We start from the raw sequence: 19,235 nt of genomic DNA on the forward strand, positions 1-19,235 counted from the left end.
TATGGTAAAGTACACCATTTTGATAAAAAGGCAGTAGAAACACTATCATTTCAACCAGGAACACCTGTATTGCACAATAAATATAACGCTGCCATTGACACTTCAAAACTCAACGTTATTTGAGGTTTAGTTGAGTATGGTTAAGGCACCGACAGGTCAACTAAATACTTGAATTCCTAATCATTAAACTATATCCTGAGGGAAGTAAACTTTGTTTAGTGTTTATTAAATGATAAACATAATCAAGTGGACAGTAATGTATATAATTGCAATGTTTATTGAAGAAACACAATCACAAATTTCACATGTTAACTTAATTGTATCATCCCTTGCACATAGCCACTCACAACCCAACAAAAACATTTTCTGATCACCGATCATACCACGGTCAGGGATTTGATATTGTATGTTGAGTCACGTGTTCAAATAACACCTGCGAACCCTGCAGCTCAGCGTAAAGTATAAAAATGTCACTTCTGTACATGTTCTCAAAAGTCTTCAAACAGGTCTTCTGTGTCACGACTGGTTGCCATAGCATCTGAGGAACACTGGGGAGCCTGCTGCTTATTGGCTGTCCTTCTGCTCGTCACCGGGGAGTCCCTCCTACACGTGCGCGCACACACACACACACACACGCACACACACACACACACACACACACACACACGCACACACACACACACACACACACACACACACACAGGGAAAGCGGGTCAGCAGGCTAATGAAGGTGGTTTACAGCCTGGTTTTCCTGTGAGCCAGGAAGTGTATCATGTGGCATGTTAGGCCCCAGACTGGAAACACATGGGCAGGTTTAATACCTGTGTGTGTGTGTGTGTGTGTGTGTGTGTGTGTGTGTGTGTGTGTGTGTGTGAAACATCAATGTCCCCCTGTATCGGGTTGTTGTCAGACAAGTTGAACTGCGTTTCCTCCTATACAGGCGCCCCGTCACACACCTTCAAAGGGGCTCAATGTATTTAGGAGGAAACGTCAACATGACCCGACATCGAGAGATAAGGCCAACATTACTGCGGTTTACAAGCGGCACGCATGTGTACGCGCAGGCCAGCCATTGGAGGAGACTGTGGGGACGAGCCGAGGAGAAAAGGAAAGGAGGAAGAGATAAGGAAGAAGAAGAAACCGGTGGGTGGCTTCTTCTTCTGTCCTCGGGGCCTGCAGCTTTGACACACGGGGCCTCGCATATGACCTCCTGTAAAAGAGAAGGTTGGCCAAGGCGTCTCTCTTCCTCGGTAAATCATCTCGCTAACCAGGAACACCTCTCACCTTTGGCCTTGGAGACGGAGAAAGAAGAGGAGCGAGGGGAGACTGATTGGACTCCAGACCTGCCGTGCAATGCATCACGTTGGGATACTTTATGAGCATAACCCGACTTCAGATGGCCGTACGCATGGGATGGAAATGCTGCGGTGATGTCATCGACATCTTACTCACAATCCAAACAAAATTCCTCGGAGGCGACGAAAATGGGGCAACAAAGATTTTGGAGACCCTGGAGCATGTGAATGGAGGGACGGATTGATAGATGAAGGGAGAGATACAGTAGATAAAGGGAGACAGAAAGAGAGAGAGAGAGAGAGAGAGAGAGGAGGGGGGGTGGCCCTGAGCTCGTTTAAATCATTCCCAACTGTATGACAAACACGAGTTTCACTGCTGGAACCCGTTAAGAGGAAGTGGTCGAGCTGTCCGCAGTGCGAGAGGAAACACAAAGGACCACCGGAGCCCGAACACATGGCTCCGACACATCCTCCTCCAGGGGGGGCCGCGAGGTGAGCGCCCTGACCCACGGCAGCACGGGCATGGGAGGCAACCCGAGGTCCTCCGCTACGAGGCTCTACACGCACACGCACACACACGTATTGGCTCACTGTCATACAATAGAAGGCCAGTCTCAGTGGTGTGCTCGTTTGTGGTTCTTGAGAACAGAGGAGGTTCGCCGCCCTCCATGTCTGACATGCCGCAGTGCCATGATTAAGCCTGTCTCTCTCTCTCTCTCTCTCTCTCTCTCTCTCTCTCTCTCTCTCTCTCCCTCTCCCTCTCTCTCTCTCTCTCTCCCTCCCTCTCCCTCCCTCTCTCTCTCTCTCTCTCCCTCCCTCTCGTTTTCTCTAAACACCCCCCCCCCCCCGCCTCCAGCCCGGCACACAAACAAACAGATGACCAGGAGGACCTTTGTATGCGCTCACAGAAGGTATCGATGTACCTCACGTAGATGACAGGCTACACCGCAACGTCATCGAACTGTGCCAAGTTCTGTTTACAAGCCTGCGCAACCCAGCAACCCCCCCCCCCCCCCCCCAAACACATACCCCCTACCCATACAAGGGTCTTGGAATGATTATCTCTGCCGAGGCTGGGAGCAATGTGCTGATGGTTTACAGAGGCCTGCCCTGCAGAGTGTGTGTTTGCCTGTGCCACCCTATCAAAGCCTGCGTGGGACTGACTCATGGGAAGTCATGGGAAAATCTATCAAGAGCGAGACAAAGACGAGTAACACGGAACTTCCTCACTATATCAGGCTATCAGCGCTACGTGACGTTAGGGACCGAGCGAAAGCTAGCTTCGCCACCAAGTTAGCACACAGCCGTAGTTCAAATCGAATCAATGTTTGTTTGTATAGCCCTTCTTTTACAAGCGGTGTCACAGAGGGCTTCACGCATGCCCACCAAACTGCCCCCTCAGCCGGCCTAAACTCTCGGGGAGGGTAGTTCTAGTCCATCTAGTTCTTTCTGCCGTTGTTCTTTCCGTCACTGCTTGCCTTTCATTTCTCTGAGCTCTCTTTGTTTCTCCTTTGCTCCCTTCTCGCCTGGCTGTTCCTCCCTTATCAGTCTTTTGGGCTTTTTTGAGATAAACTTCCACAGAGAGAAAGGGGGACAGAGGGAGACACAGAGAGAGAGAGACAGAGAGGGAAGTGGGAAACATGAGGGTGAAATGGGGTCACGGATAAAATAAAATAAAAAAACATTACAGATGACCGTCCACCCACCCATATCCTTCCTTTCCATTCCCTTTCTCTCCTGCCATCCTCCCCTCCCCTCCCCTCCCCTCCCCTCCCCTCCCCTCCCCTCCCCTCCCCTCCCCTCCCCTCTCCTCTCCTCTCCTCTCCTCTCCTCTCCTCTCTCCTCCCCTCCCCTCCCCTCCCCTCCCCTCCTAGGGCAGACAAAGGCCTCTCTTCTGCTGTGGATGCCCGGAGCCCTGCTGGCCCAGTTCTGAGGGAGCCCAGTCCACAACGTTGCCCCTGGAGCAATTACACGCCGGCAGCTGCCTATCAACTCACTTCTGTATCTTGTTGGCCGGGGCAGGGCTGGTAACGGGCTTGGGTGTCGGGGCTACTGCCGACTACAGCTGCGGATGGCACCACTGTCAGCCATCTGTGCGCGGCATCGCTCTGTGTGACACTCAGCTCCCTCAGAGACTGCCTCTGAGAGCATCTATATGACTGGGGGGGGGGGGGGGTATGGATAAAGGCCAGTCTGGAATGTTTTCGAGAATGACCACCTGCTTCTCCATGCTCGGGAGAGAGGCTGGTATTGTGGTGTTTTGGATCGGTAGCACCGGGGGTCGGAGGCCTCCAGTTAGCCGACCGACGTTTGGCGCTCTCTCACCCCCCCCCCCCCCCCCCCCCCCCCCCGAGCCAACCGCTCACCGTGTCCAGACCCAGGCTAGCTACGCCTGCTTTCGACACGGCCACTTCCCCGCGCGTGGCCCCCTCTGATGCCAGTCCAGTCTTAGCAGCTCCAAGTGGAGTAAAAAAATAAATAAATTGCAACCGTGTCTTGTGGAGAACAATCCCTGTTCTATTTTAAAAACTCCGTGATGCTGCAAACACATGACTGTCCTGTGCTCTAATATCTCACAACAACAACAACAACGACAGGGACAGTATAGCTTCAGGTGTGATCCTGAATGAAGGGTTAGGCCCGTGAAAGCAGACTGCCACACCAAGTCTGCTGTTCGCCACGCACGCACGCACACACGCACACACACACACACACACTCAGGGACGGAGGGCATTCGGAGAGTGTGTGTTCATGTAAAGACAAGGCGGGGGTCGGGAGGTATTTCTCCTGAGGCCGCCCGTGTACCAACCTTCTCGTGACCAGCTGGACTGCCTGAGGACTAGTAACAGTGTGTGTGTGTGTGTGTGTGTGTGTGTGTGTGTGTGTGTGTGTTTGAAAGTCCGACAGAAAGCGCGAGATACAGAGTAGAAAGTTAGAGGGAGAGAAGCCCGGTGGTTTGGTGCGCCGAACGGGCCCGGCAGCAACCCAAAATCCCAGACACGGCAGGAGGACGGCACATTTTTTTTATTAGCAATAAAGCGAGAATGCTGAATGTGATATTCCCTTAAGGTGGAAAGCCATAAACGTGACATGCCCTTAAGGTGGACAGCTGTGCTTTTTTTCTCTCCAACGGACGCATATTAGAGGAGGGGGAAGGGGGGGGGGGGGGGGGGAGGGGGGAGAGTGGAAACTCTGAGCTGACCAGCTGAGTTCAGGAGCACGGGGTCCCCCCAGTCCCACTTCTACACCCTTCCCTCCACTTTTCCTCTTTCATCTTCCCCGTCCTAGCCTAGCCTCTCTTCGGCAAAGCAGCCCGTTCCCCCCCCCCCCACCCCCCCGTCTTAGACAATGACAGAGCTGTGACACCAGCCGCCCCTCTGCTAAGAGGGTGCTGACGGCGTGACTTATCCGCCACAGGACAGTCCAGAGTCTTCTAGCAGCTTCTCCAGCCCCTCGGCCGTGACAAACACGGCCTCTCTTCTCCCGTTCCCCCCCCTCGCCCCCCCCCCCCCCCCCGACAAACAAACAGTGTGACGGAGCGCCGTGAGTTTAGCAGTGACGGACGCTCTGAGGAATTGCGGATCCAATCCGAAGCGTCAGCTTGTTGATAGGCGGCGTCGCGCTCATAGCAGGTTGTGTATGCGGAGCGTTCAAGGTACGGGGCGGTCTGGTTGTCTGGTCAGTCCGCGAGTGATTCCAATGAGTTCACCGGCAGTAAATATTGATGATGATGATGAAATGTTTTCTTTGCCTGTCGTCTGTGACTTGTGGAGGTCGGTTCCTCGGTGACTTGTTTGTACACACTCACTCACTCGCTCGCTCGGCCAACCCAAACCAGGGATCAATTAGGCTCACTGGTTTACAACACCCAGACGACTGTAAATGAGGCTGCATTGTCTGGCTGGAACCTAAACAATGTGTGTCTTTGGAAAGCAAATTAAGCCCAACGGTGACCTTCTCGGAGGGTCAACAGATAGGCGGGTGGGGGTGCGTTAGGACAGCGATTGCTCAACACAAAGCCGACCCCTGAGAAGAGATGTTTATGACGTTTGATTTTCCCAGTGAGAAACCTGAACAGTGAATGAGTGGAAGAGGGAAATGTGGGTTGGAGGGAAGGTGTGTGTGTGTGTGTGTTTCCAGTAGAAGGATATTCCCATTTGATAGAGGCACATGAAGAGAGAAATATTGCTGCCGGTGGATGAGTGCTTGGTAGACAGAAATGAGCCTAAATAAAGCTTTAACGATCAAGGTGGGACCCCGGTGGAAACCCATAACTCGATCACAATGGAGGACACGAGTCCTCCGTGTCTGAGATCTATTCTTGGGGCAGAAGTGTTACACCCAGGCTAAGTGGACGAACGTGGGGATTGCCTAATCAGCGATTTACAGTCTGGCAGAATAACAGAGGCAGTAAACTCATCGGTTCAGAGGACACAGAACTTCAACAGTATTTAGACAGTTTGTATTCTAGGATGTGGGGAAACTGGGAAGGAGACAGCAGACAGCTGTAAAAACCGACAGCGTTATAGGCCCATTGCATTGTGGGGGGAAAGTGGGCTGAATAATATGGGCAGAGACAACTAGAGACAGAATGAACCACTTACATCCTTGTACGAAGGTTATACAGACAATAAAACAGTTAATGGTGGGGCGGAAACATCCAGAACAAAAAGGAAACATCCGGTTGATCTGGTAGTACGGCGATTATGACAGTACTGTGTTGGGTTGGGAGTTGACGTCGAGCGATATGGTGATGTAGCGCGGGTACCTTTGTGTGGGAGTCACCTCCGGGGTCGGTTTCTTGGCAACGACATCGGGGGGCGGTAGGTGGCGGAGGCGGCGTTTACGACAGGGGGCAATGTCCGTGAGGTCGCTGGGACTATCGCCCAATGGGCTGCGGCTTCGCATCTCTGAGAAAAGGAAGAACATACCACAAAGCCAGTGAAAACACGGTTCCGGTCCGCCACATACATGTCACTCACAGCCCCTTTAATACTCACATTCCTGATCTGGGCCTAAACTATTAAAGGGCTTGTTGATACGCACAATAAGCAGCACTTGGGAGTCAGTGGGTCTCAGGAGAGGGGGGTGTTTGCGAGCATAGGCTTTACTGCATGCCGTTCTCAAGCTGGCTGGAACGCACGCGGGGGCCGTGGGCCACGTGACCCGCACCTGGAGCAGACCCTTCTCTGCCTGACTGTTCCTCTCCTTTCGTCACCTCTTTAAGGCTCCCCCCCCCCCCCTCCCAGGACTCCCAGACAGCAGGTCTAACAAGAGGACCTGGAGCGGGGCAGGTGTGCGTGTGCTGTGTATGGGCCTCGCTCTTCCCCCCCCCCCCCCCCCCCAGCCCACCCAAATCAGCAGGTCGGAGAGATGAAAGGAGAGCCTTGACAACAGCAGGGGGAGAGGTGGAGTTAACAGACCCCGAGACGGGGCGTGTCTCAATAGTGTACTCTGGTTTCCCGCCTCTCCTTCCACCTCGGTTCACTAGACCCGCGTTGGCTCATTAGGCTGCTTGCTTTCAGCTGTCCCGACATCTACACCCTCCGCACGCGCCGTCCTCCAAGTCGTCACGTGACCGCGTTAACACGACGCCAGTCACCCAAGCAGTCTGTAAAACCAGTCTGTTAAACGGAACGGCTCGATAAACTCGCAACAAGGTGAGGAGGCAAGGAGTGGATGACACGCACACACGACACCCAGGTCATTCGGAAAGTCAAAGCCAGACACGGCCAACAACATCCCGGCAACGCCTGCGAGCGGCACGCGCCCAGACGATAAAGTCGCCAGGCGTCCTGCGCGGCGCTGGAGCCTGGAGCCACCCTGTCCCTTCCCCGGCTGGCGACGCACCAACCCTCTGACTCACTGCCGCGGCAGAGCAAAAAAACGACACGGGAACCCGGGAGCTATGTCCCCCATCCATCTGAGCCTGCAGCTGGGGTAGGAGGAGGGAGGGCCTGGTCCCTTCCCCCGAAACCCCCCCCCCCCCCCCCCAGAGGCACGTACCCACACCCCTCAAGCCCTGCTGTGGAGCCTCTCGCATGGGTAGCGGGGGCAGGAGAGAGAGAGGGGGGGGGGGGGCGATCGGCACTAGCCGACCCGACCGGAGAGCGCTCGTCATGGGCAACATGCGACACGGCATCCCCTCCCTTCTGAGACAAGCCGGAGAGGCAGCCACTCCCGATCGGGTCTCCGGGCCCCATATCCTCTGGCCTCGATCATCCAATCCGTCCAGGTATTACCGACATGTTTTTAGATGACAGGTTAGAGGAGCCCCAGACTCAGGATTATATAATCCCTCCATGATGTCACCCCTGGCGCCCGGGCAGAAACAACACCGGTCGACCAACGGAATCTCCCCCCCCCCCCCCCCCCCGAGTCCCGACGCATAAACACCCAGCGTTTCCATGCCGACCACGCGGCCCAGTGTACCGACAGAACCTGTCGTGCCGTGCGAAACGTGATGTTACACCTTCTGCTCCGAACCATAACAACCATTAAGGTGGACTTGACAGACAGAACTGATGGATGGACTGAACCCCGAGCCCCAACACTAACGACGGCTGGGTCTGTGTTCAGGCTGGACATGCTCAATCCTCCCTGTAAAGCACATGACACAAATTGAGGTGGGGGGGGGGGGGGGGGGGGGAGCTATTATGAGGGGGGGCCTTCCCGGATTTCGCTTCGGCACATACATGGCGGTGTGCGTGTGTGTGCTTGTGTTTAAAGTGTGCCCGTGTGTTTACAGCCGGGGTTTAACGAGCATGACACCGAGGAGAGTAACGTTGGCTGAAGACTTACCAGAAAGGTAATGGTTTCCGGAGGGACCCTTGAGCTGCAGCCCTCTCTCAAGTTAAAACACCCCAGAAAAGCAGACAACAACTTACAATATAACCCACTAATAACCCACAGTAACCTCCCAGCGCCCCAGAGGGGGCACATCGCTCGCGCCCTGATGTCATCACTGTGAGACGACCACGCGCGCGCAAATGATGTCAGAGTAAGAGAGGGGGGAAGGCGTTTCTCGGACCGGTGTTAGCTGCGCCGGTCGTAGGGGCGGGGCCGGCCGCCTGGCCTTCCTCCGGGTCTTCGTCGGTGCTGCCGTCGTAGTCCTCCTCTTCCTCCGAGGGGCGCCCTGACGCCCGTCTCCGGGCTGGCCTGCTGGCCTGCCCCTCAGCCGGGCTGCGGAGGACATGGATGTCACACGCACGAACACGGACACGTCGCACACCACTTCACATACATGAGCACGCACACACACTGTAGAACACGCGCGCCTTAGCTACCGCTAATGCTATTGGCTAACGAGAGTATTGCAATGGCTATTGCGAAATACCTACAGCGACAAGCGAAATCACAATAGTCCGCTGAGAATCGGAAAATACGTCAAAAGGCTATTGGGTAAATGGACCGCGGGTAAGAATTGGGCAACAAATGATGTACACACAGGATAGAGGCTGGCAGTGTGGTTCTGTTCTAAGGAACTGTTCTAAGGAACCTCCCTGGTCTCCCACAGGGCAGGATAGAGGAGGCTGGGGCTCACTGCCGGGGGAGTGGATGAACGGATGGGTGGGAGGGACCTCCGTCCGGGGCGGGGCGAACGCACCTGTTCTCCTGCAGGGCGGCGATCCTCTCCTGCAGGCTCCGGATCTTGGCCTTCTTCTCGTTGAGCACCAGCACAAAGCGAGTGTACAGCTCAGCCTCCAGGGACACCTTCTCTGCCACGTAGCGCTTCATCCTGCGCGCACACACACACACACACACTTCCTGAGTGCAGTTCCTCGTTTCGCCTGTCCTCCGTCATCCCCTGTTCTCTCACTTCTGTCTAGCCTCGCGTGGATCTCTTTTCTGGCAGCGGTTGCCGGGGGAACCCAACACACACTGTTCTTTTCCCCCTCTCCAGAAAACACAATGCCTCCATTCTGAAGCAGGCCTGATCGGCTCTGTGAGGCTACGGTAGAAAAATCGACTGATTAGAAACACATGGACCCATTCAAAGTGATGGGAGCTGCCCTCAACACTTACTTGGGAGGGATTCCCTCGATCGTGTGTGTGTGTGTGTCGGAGGTTGTGTGCGCGGCCGTTTGATCCATGCCTGTGTGTGTGCAGCCCTGTAGCCTGTGCGTCAGAGAGGCCCACTTTTAGCACCTTGGGTGTGTTCCATTCTCATACGCTCGCTCGCGCGCACACGCACACACACACACACACACACACACTGACATCAGCTCCTAGCTACATGAGACGTGCAGTGGCGATCCTCCCAACGGAGAGTTATGGGGATTGGGTAATGACTGAGAGAGAGGGAGGAAACAGACATTGGTGATGGATTTTGGAGAGAGTGATGTGTGTGTGTGCGTGCGTGTGATTTTGTGTGTGTGTGTGTAGTTTATGCGCCTCTCACTCAGTAGTGATGTGTTGCTGCTCCTGTCTGAATCGATGGTTCTCCTCTTTCAGTCGCTGGTTGTGGTTCTCCAGAGCAGCTGTCTGTTGTAGAAAGTGAGCCAGTAAGGCTCGGACCTCCTCCAGCGGCTCTGGGTGAGCCCTCAGTGACACGGAGCCCAGCTGGATCTGGGGGGGGGGGGGAGGGGGGGGGGGGGGGAGAGGTAAGTTGAAATAAACGTCTTCAATCCTTCGTTGCAAAGAACGATGCAGACGGTTGTGATGAGCAAGGAAGCCCCGTCAGTCCGTCCGTGGCTGAAATATCTCTTATCGTGTCTTGAATTATCTTGAGAATCGGGGGACTGTACAGAGTGAAATTCCGTGTTTTTCTCAGGACCCAAGGAAGTGCAGTGTTGCGAGTGAAGTTGTTTAGCTGAGCGGTTTGCGCAACATAAATATTAACATGTCCGGCGCCACATTGAGCCACGGATCTCGCGCGAAGCGAATATACACACGTTTCGGCCGCCAACGGGAAATGCCCTGGTGTATTTCATTAGGTTGACGGAAATGGATGAATGGATTCCGAACACCCTGCGGTGTCATCGCTCACAAGTGGCTGGAAGCTCCCTCGCGCTCGCAGACGCTTGGCGGCCGCCGCCCGGAGCTTCTGCTGTCTCCCTGGACAGACGCCGTCTCTCAGATAACAACCAGGCCTACCAAGGGCCTCCCTGACCCCCCCCCCCCCCAAGCTGCCACAACCCAAAATAACTGACCTCTAGGAAAGGCTAAGTGTGTGTGTGTGTGTGGTGTGTGTGCCTCAATGGTTTGTCTACGGGCTGTGATAAAGACTGTTGACCTACTGGAAGCTGGTTCCAGGCCACATCCCGTAGCAGCAGAAAGGCCAGGTTGACAGAGAGAGGGACTGACAGAAACATGTCCACAAGGGACATTCGTCTCTCTTCCTGTCTCTGTTCACGTAGCCTACTTTTTCCCCTCGGTCTTTCTTAACCGCTCACCCGCCAGCCTCCTATTTCCCTCCTTTTCCTCGCTGGGATATTTACAGCTTTTCAAACACCCGCCAGTCCTTACTTCATCCCCTCTGAGTAACATAAGTAAATAACTTCAGCTTTAATTTCAGAACTAATATTACCAGAGATGGAAACATCACTTCCATTCCTCGAGACTGAAAACAGTCACGGTGGTTGGTCTATTCACGTACATTTTATTCCTATTTAATTTGCAGCTTTCAATTACGTTTAGTCTTTTGGCTGGTCAAGACTATCTGTAATTTGAATTGCTGGTAAGGATTTGGTCATAAAACAATGGGTTGATAACAATCTGGCCCGAAGGCCATTGGCTGGTATTGCCATGAATCCCCCACCATTTTGGCTGGGTAAGGCTGGGCAGAGAATGTTTACGCATAAGTTCCACAAGTCGTCATAGAGACACTACTGTTCGGTTTCTGAAGTGATTGACAGCAGGAAAAAAAACAAGACGCTGGCAAGCGTTGACACACTGCTGTAAATCTGCTGTGGCGAGAGAAACAGAAGCGTAGGTAAACTGATTCGCACTCTTTGCCCTATGCCAGCCATTTTGGTCAAATCACCCTGTCCTACAGTGATTAACTGAGATCAGTGGTTCTTGGCAGAGCTACTCGAGGCGGTGACTGAGTGGTTACCACAGACACCTGACTTCATTATGAAGACCCGCCGGAGGACAAGGAAAGAAGAACAAAAAAAAGACCTCTCTCAAGTCAAACGAGTCCACGAGCTCACAATTGTCTACAACACTGTGGGTCTTCTGCAGATATATGGTGTCGCAACGACTGCTACTAGGGGTCAAAGACCAGGCAGAAGACCAAACTCCTCTCATTCTGACTCACTCATGTCTCCAAATCTGATGAATGAGCCTTATGAACAACTGTTGAGCAAGAACACCCCCCCCCCCCCACCCCAGGATAGCTTTTCCGTTGGTGATGACACATTGTGATGCACTCAGTAAAAGGAACTCTTTGAAAACGTTCACTTCTTTACGGAGGCTAAACGCTTTCATTCCTCTTTTACTGTAACAGATGCCCCTGGGTTTCCATTCTCTAATTATTGCTATGACAACAAAGCAGGACGTGTTTATTTGGAGCGTATGGTCATGTGTGTGTGTGCGTGCACGTGTGTGTCTCTCTGTGTGCGTACAGCGGGTCTGTCACTACTGTGTTTGGGAGTGTTTACTTCCATAGTGATAAACCCTCAATAGCGCAATGTGAGGATCATTTTCCTGTCAGAGTACGGCGGAAGGCTTAACTCAAAAAGCAAGCGCAGGCGGGGCGGTGACTTCAAAAACCGGCAGGCCTGGGAAACCCTGTGTTCGACGTGCATTAGCGTGATTAGCGTTATGACAGGTTAGCCTCTAGGGCAGAAACCCTTGACCCCACATAGCCTGGATACACAGATGTGATATGGTCGACCAAGGATCTGGCTATCAGAGGACCACCCCCACCCCCCACACACACATACACACAAACACACAACTCTGACCTCATGCGTGTTTATTTCTCCAGCTCATATTCCATCCTGTGGGCCATTTAGCACTCACCTCAGGCATGTTCATGGTCAATGAGCTATAGCTCCTATAATAACAGTGGCTCACAGACATGCTAACCTGGAGCGAGCCTCCGACTGTGACAAGCATCCTCATGTTTCTCCGGTACCTCACTGCATACATCACTTCCTGGGTTTAAATGGGCAGAATTTTTTTTTTGAAACCTTTCTGTTCTTTCTCTGTTTCTCTTTCTCTCTCTGGCTATTATGTTTTTGAACGTTATTTGTTATTCTCAAGTGGAGGTCATGAGGGCAGAGTTCACTATTTATGTCCAGCAATTCCATCAATGTCAACGATCAGGATCACATGATGGACAAACACCAGCAGTGTCATAGTAACAGTGGACACCCTAGAGACCACATATCATGTGATCCTCCCAGGAAAAAAAAGTCTTGAACATGAAAATGTCACAATCTTGTCAAAAGTGACCTTGCCCGCAGCAGGTGTGTGAATATCACCATGTGTAGCTTATGTATATGGGTATAGGTGTACTATATGTGTACGATTTCCCCTCCACACCAGCGGAGGGCGCCACTCACCCATATGTCACTCTCCACTTTCTCATAGGCCAGGGTTCTGCTCGAGCTGGGGGTGTGGCAGGGCGTCAGAGTAAAACTGTATCCGGGATCTAAACTTCCTTCTGCTGTCAGAACCTGATGGAGGTCCTGGACATATCTCTCCTTCTTCATCTCCAGCTCTGCAGCCTCTTTACTCACAGCATCCTCCCCCACTGCAGACAGGTGCGTGTGGGTGGGTTTTAAGAGATAGGAGGGGGGGTTGGGGGTTATAGAAACACACCATTGAATGGTTAGTCTGGTTGGGACTTGGGACAGAAAGAGGGACCCTCATAGTATAGTCAGACTGTGAGAGCAGTCAGATCTGGGGTCAGTTTGGGAGGACTGGGGCGCTCACCTTCGCCATCCCAGGCAGACTGTCCGTCAGTCAGCATCGCCTGGAAGCCTGAGCCTAAGTCACGCCCATTCCAATCCAGTCGCAGAAAATAGGAGGTTTCCGGCTCTGAGGAGACGGACACCTGTCGCACAGTCACGGGCATTTCTGATCTGCAGACACGCCAGTGGAAAATTTAAACACGACCAATCAAAACTTCTTTATTATTAGCCTACGCCCAAACAAGCCCTGATAAAGTATAGGCCTACTGCAAGTGGGTAATGGCTAAGCTAATTGTCATCTGTCCCCTTCTGACACAGCAGAACAGAAGGGAAAAAAACAATGTCAAAATGAAGCTGGTTTCGAATATGACAGAGCAACTCAGGCCTGCCATGTTATGGCACTCAAGCTACTGTTGCATAATTTTCCTGGCTACCAAGACAGGTTTTTGGTGCTGGATTTGACAGCCAAACTATAAAACCCTCCATCCCGCCTCGCCTTGGACCAACCAGCAAGCTACCATCACACCGAAAACAGAGCACGTCTTTGGTGGAACTTGATACAGTCACCGCCGTAGTACACATTTTAAATCTATAACATGCACATGCAGACTTCTAAATAACTAAACTTGTAGGGGACCCTAAACTCAAATGATGGCAGTTGATTTAATAGGGGTTGGTTGTCGTCTTAAACTAACAAATCCGATGCCAGACACAAACAGAAGTGGAAAGCTTTCTATCTCTTTAGCTTGTTTTCTCAGACTTGTAATATATTTCATGCATTGTTCAGAAGTCTCGCAGTCTTAACATAACATGCCGTAATGTTTGTAAACACAACTCATAGGTCTGCACGTGGTGGCACTGCATTCAAAGTAAGCGTATGCAGCTATACTTAACAGTTTTTATATAACCTCTTACCTTAATATTCCTCCGTTACTTAAATTAAATAGTGAATGCTAGATTTAACATTAAAACATTTAAACCGTCAAAAGAAGCTTTTTTACATCCGTTTATTTCCGGGCAGTACTTGGCGCAGGTTAATAACGTCATTTGATGAGCGACGAAAGTTTGAAGTGAAGCAAGCTAAGCTAGCCCACTCTAGCCTTTTGGTAAACCAAAATGGTAAGTTGTATATCCTAACAGTGTCACTTTGTTACATTTTATTGCTAAGTAAATACATTAATTGTGAATATGTTGAAAGTGAAGTGTGTTTATTTGTGTCTTTCATTGGTGCGCTTAGAGATACTTTGTATGATCGATAGTTAGCAGCCAGCTAGCTAGTATGACTTAGTAGTAGTCTAGTGTGTCTGGCTTTTGCCTTAAAGTCAATAAGTTTGATTCCCATTTCCAAATGACAATGATGATTTCTTCCCTCCATACATACCCTTTATCTCTCCTCTTCCCCCCTCCACTCACTCATTCACTCACTTTCCACTCTCACATTTTCACTAACAAATGATTTCTTCATTTCTATCCTCTCCTCCCTCTTTTCTCCTTCTGTTCTCTTGCTTTCTTTTGTCATCCTCATAGTCAGCTGTATTCAACTTCCAGAGTTTGCTGACGGTGATTCTGTTGCTCATCTGTACCTGCGCATATCTCCATACTCTCGCTCCAAGTCTGCTGGACAAGAATAAGACTGGGTATGCTCTATCAACATATTCACTCCAGCTCTGACCAGTATGTTGAGAGATGTTGGCTTGACTCTGAAAGTAGTACTGTTCATTAGTGACAGTTGTGTATGCATTCCCACTTACGGACACCCCTGCCTGTAAATTGGACACAACCACATTTATTTTTTGGGGGGTTTTACGGGAAAGGCTTTTGCCCCAAAAAACCACAGCTTAAAATTCCTCTCCCGATCCTCTTTCCTTTTTTCTAAGAGGGAGGTTAAAGCAACAAGCTGTGTGCCACATGTTGAAGGGAGGGAAATGAAGGGATTACAGCGAGCACATGATTTTAGCTCTGCAAACACAAGCTCTTTCCAACACAAATTAGGCTGCACTAAGATGCGGCCCCGGCCTTATGGCACTATTGTTACAAACACACACTCGAAGCCCAATAGTTGAAGCCTATTGTTTTCGGGGAGTTTCATTGGTTGCACCGTGTGCGTTTGTTGCTGATGTGTTTATTGACATGAAATGAGTTCTCATAGATGCATCTCTCCCAGCTGAGCCTGGGAGAACAGACCCACATGTAGACCCCAAAGGGGTGGACCAAGTTGGCTGGAGACAGCCTGTCACCCTCCAATCACCCACCGAGGACAGACTGTCTATTGTTTATGAAAAGCGCTCCCACTAGACACACAGCTTAAATAAACCAGGACATGTGGGTCTCGTTTTTCTTTCTGGCTGGTGTTTCATTACCTTGACAGAGTTATTGACAGTGTATTTAGAAAGGCCATCGGCGTGTCTCCTATCTGTTGGCCAAAAGACGGGAGGAGGGCGATGAATGAAGACATACGACCAGTCCCAGAGGAGCTATTTGAAAATAGCTGGACGGAGCACGTTCAGTTCAAGTCACCAGGCGTGAGATCCTCGACCAGATCTCCTTAAACAGCCTTCTGATCTAGTTACATTTACATTTAGTCATTTAGCAGACGCTCTTATCCAGAGCGACTTACAGTAAGTACAGGGACATTCCCCCGAGGCAAGTAGGGTGAAGTGCCTTGCCCAAGGACACAACGTCAGTTTGCATGACCGGGAATCGAACTGGCAACCTTTGGATTACTAGCCCAATTCCCTCACCGCTCAGCCACCTGACTCCCTAGTTACGTTCGAAATGTACCTATTTGTTCACGGCTTATACGCTGGATGCACAATAGAGGCCTCTCCCCCTTCACCCCTTCTCTACCCCGCCTTGTCATAAAGTCAAATGAGCGGTCGGATCTCCCTAATCATTCTCCTCGGACAGACACAAACACAAACAGGGTGAATTTCCGGCAGCCAGTTCAGATGAGGGCCAGTTTCCCCCCCATGTGTGCAATTACCTCCGGACTCTCCAATGTGTGTGTGTGTGTGTGTGTGTGTGTGTGTACGTGTACAGAGGAGGCACTGTGAGTGTTTACGCACAGGCGTTCTGTAAGATATTTGGTGTGGTGTCATGGTTTTTCCTTTTTACATTCCTCCTCAGGATATTGGGTATCTTCTGGAAATGCGCCCGAATAGGTGAGCCGTATTTATTCCGAATCATGTCTGCTCATACCAGGGATGTGACTTGTCATGCACTAGGCGTCTGTTCCTCATTGCAGTTTAGTCGTGGCTATAGGGACATGTGGACATTCAAATGTGTCGATAAACTGCGAACTATGTCAACGCTGTACACATTCCTGATTTCGTTTCCACGTGACTTTTGTATTTCCTCTCGTCATTTATAGGATCATGAAACCTATTTTTACATGTTCTCGATTGGCTGTCTTGATGACCAGAACTGACCCAAACCCTAGAATTGAACACGAGCATGATCAAGGGTCTTCTTTCTGATTCCCAGGCGAGAGGAAGAGCCCCTACGTGGCCCTGTGCTGCGCGGTCATGGCCGTCGCAGTCCTGTTCTCTGAGTAGCACCCTGGCCTCCTCTGCCCTGGTGCTCCCACCTTCCCTGTAGGCTTCCCCTCCGTCTGGAGGAACAACCATGGACAGAATCACCTCCAGCTAACCAGCTCCTCCTTTCATCTCCACGCGGCTCGCGTGGAGATGAAAGGAGGATCGGCTCCCTCGCCCGTTTCCTCCGAGGGCCATCCTCTCACTCTGTCGTGTCCGCTCTAGGGCCGGGTGGCCCGGGCGTGTCGGCCGGGCGTCTCCCTGCCCTCTCGTTGGGTCTGATCCAGGATCCAGGCCTTCTGCCGAGTCAGGAACTGGAACTGCTACTGATCGACGCAATGCTGATCCCCCACTGAAGCAGTTGCCTGGCATCCCTCTCACATCCACCCCCCCCCCTGGAGACGTCAGCCATCGCCAACATCCCTGAGCTCTTTGTAAACACCGATCTTCTTTTGTCGTCCTCATTTGGCGTTGTTGTTATTGTTGTTCTCGGTTGCATATCTCTAGATGTTGACCCATGTGTCCTACTAAGGTGAGTCTCAGCGAGTCCACATGGAGATGAGAGTGGAGGATGGTGTGTATGCAGTTCTGTTATATGACCCGATGCATGACTCTGTTCTGTTGTGCCTTGGCAGAAATAGATATATATACTTCTAAAGAAATGAGAGAGAACATGGGTCAACTCTGTGTTCAAGACAGAAGCCAACTCTTTCTTTTAAATGTTACAATAGACAAATGATTGTTTTTATGACCGTGTCTTGAAGCTGTCCTTAAATCGTGGCGCCCGGTTTGAAAGGGGAACGTTTTAAACGCCTTTCGAACATTTCAATAAAGCCAAGACGAATGCTGGCCAACGTTGCGTTTTTAATGTTTCTGACTCGCTCCTTCTGAGTACCAGAGAGTGTGTGTGGGGGGGGGGGGGGGGGATTTCGGCACAGTTTGATGAGGGATATTTTTCTAATGACCACTACTTAATGGCTTCACACACACTGTTTTGTCGCCCAGTGCCAAAGCAGTAGCTCAAGATAAAGAATCCATTTCCAGTCAGTGGGTTTATCTCCGGACATTAGAGGGACTGGCTGAGGAGGTCAGCTAAACAGCTCTCTCCTGGGGGTCTGGGTCATTTATTGTAACTGGCAGATGAAGCAATTCCCCTCCCAGTTTGGGCCAGAAAATCAAGGGAGGGTTGGAAAAACAACTGGTATTAACAGTCTCATGCACATGCTGAAATTGCAGACCGAGAGGTCCGGCAATGGACAGAAAGAGTTGTCCCCCGCTCCATCACCAAAGTGAGTGCACGGTGTCCTCAGTCTTCATTGTTGTGGATAACGGAGTTCCAGGAAGTGCTCGGGTGAAATGAGTATGCACCTTCCTGCCACAGTGAACACCTTGTTTGTGCGAACTTACGAATAAAGCTGATTCCGATTCGGGAAAAAACATCCTCTGTTAGGTCGACGGATCTGACAGGACTGCCTGCGGTCGAGCCCGGCCCTCTCTCTGCGTCAGGAAACCAACTCGAGTCTGCGGCATCTTCTTCTGACCCGGCAGACACATGAAAGCATGTTTAACGTCAGCCCCAAGCATGACCAGCAGGGCTGAGCATAGAGGATAGACCAGGCTCATTAGTTCTAACAGGCCCCCTGACCTGACATCCTGAAAGAGCCGCTTGCTGTCTGATCTTTCCTCGGTCGCGAGCGGAAAAAGGCTTCACTTTCATCTCTGTCCTCCGCTCAGGGGATCCTTCCTTCCGTCTCTCTTTAGCACAGCTTCCCTCGCAGGCCCTAAAATGCACCTAATGGCTTCGTTTGTACACACACACACACACACACACGTACACACAGTCCCGGACTAATAGCTTGCAGCTTAAGCTGGAGGTAATGAGCGTTTCCTGATAGTCATCTTCCTGCCTGAGGTGAGGTCCTCTCTCTGTATCTGGTTCTCTCCCCTGTCGGTTCAGGGCAGCTGACAGGGGAGTCAGTCTCCCCTGTCACTCTGGTCATCTTTCTGTTGATACTACTGAATTAAACCACATCTGATTGTACCGACCAGAGCCATATGACAGAGTCTTACTATCCCCAGTGCAGTTGAGGACAAACTGTCGGAGCTGGGTTTCACCACGCCAGTGGGCAACCAGGCCTTCGTGGCTCAACGACAAGGACTGCCTTATTATTTACTGTCCCAATCCAGGACAACGTCTCTGTTTAATAGTATTTATCTTGAGCGTGTCTTGGTGTGATGAAGCCTGCTGCTTGAGCGATGGGGAGCCATGCAGAGACCCCACTCCCTGGCCACAACTCTGAACCGAGGATAAATTCTAGTGGCATTAATGACCTTGTTTGTCCAGTGTGTTTAGCCCTACTGTTTGGGCTTTGATAGATGACCATGCACGGATCTTTGTCACGCTTTGCTGTGTGGGTGTGTGTGTTTAATGTGTTTTAGCACTACTGTGTGGGCTAGAGTGATGGCCTTTCTCAGCGACAGCACTGGAGTCAGCTTTTGGCCCGTGGTTGGTAACTTCAGCCCTGAAAGAAACTCGTAGCCCG

General features: G+C 51.4%; 2 protein-coding genes across 3 annotated transcripts; one reads left to right on the forward strand and one right to left on the reverse strand.

Moving 5' to 3' along the window:
* Positions 1–259: 259 nt before the first annotated feature.
* On the reverse strand, positions 260–14,194 carry xrcc4 (X-ray repair complementing defective repair in Chinese hamster cells 4). Of its 2 annotated transcripts, none has more exons than XM_067258489.1 (8): positions 14,075–14,194; positions 13,182–13,325; positions 12,809–12,999; positions 9,697–9,863; positions 8,902–9,033; positions 8,326–8,477; positions 6,064–6,205; positions 260–603 (listed from the first exon to the last, which is right to left on the reverse strand). In XM_067258489.1, exons 2-8 carry the CDS (start codon positions 13,321–13,323, stop codon positions 489–491), a joined length of 1,041 nt encoding a protein of 346 aa, XP_067114590.1. In that variant the 5' UTR covers positions 13,324–13,325; positions 14,075–14,194; the 3' UTR covers positions 260–488. The 2 variants fall into 2 exon arrangements, with proteins under 2 accessions (XP_067114590.1, XP_067114591.1); XM_067258490.1 differs by having other exon boundaries at positions 13,182–13,330; positions 14,075–14,165.
* Positions 14,195–14,212: 18 nt separating this feature from the next.
* On the forward strand, positions 14,213–17,550 carry tmem167a (transmembrane protein 167A). The gene is made up of 4 exons (XM_067258491.1): positions 14,213–14,278; positions 14,687–14,796; positions 16,286–16,320; positions 16,643–17,550. The coding sequence occupies exons 1-4, from the start codon at positions 14,276–14,278 to the stop codon at positions 16,711–16,713; spliced, it is 219 nt and encodes a 72-aa protein (XP_067114592.1). The 5' UTR covers positions 14,213–14,275; the 3' UTR covers positions 16,714–17,550.
* The last annotated feature ends 1,685 nt before the right edge of the window (positions 17,551–19,235 follow it).

The sequence above is a fragment of the Osmerus mordax genome, chromosome 20 (genome assembly GCF_038355195.1).
Source record: "Osmerus mordax isolate fOsmMor3 chromosome 20, fOsmMor3.pri, whole genome shotgun sequence".
NCBI lineage: Eukaryota > Metazoa > Chordata > Actinopteri > Osmeriformes > Osmeridae > Osmerus > Osmerus mordax.

Coding starts and splice junctions, on each gene's coding strand:
- xrcc4 (XM_067258489.1), bottom strand. CDS start 13,323: ATGCCCGTGACTGTGCGACAGGTGTCCGTCTCCTCAGAGCCGGAAACC. Junction 9,034..9,696: donor CAGCAACACATCACTACTGA/GTGAGAGGCGCA, acceptor GTGTGCGCGCAG/GATGAAGCGCTACGTGGCAG. Junction 604..6,063: donor GAGGTGACTCCCACACAAAG/GTACCCGCGCTA, acceptor GCGCACGTGTAG/GAGGGACTCCCCGGTGACGA.
- tmem167a (XM_067258491.1), top strand. Junction 14,797..16,285: donor CTGGACAAGAATAAGACTGG/GTATGCTCTATC, acceptor ATTCCTCCTCAG/GATATTGGGTATCTTCTGGA. Junction 16,321..16,642: donor CTGGAAATGCGCCCGAATAG/GTGAGCCGTATT, acceptor TCTGATTCCCAG/GCGAGAGGAAGAGCCCCTAC.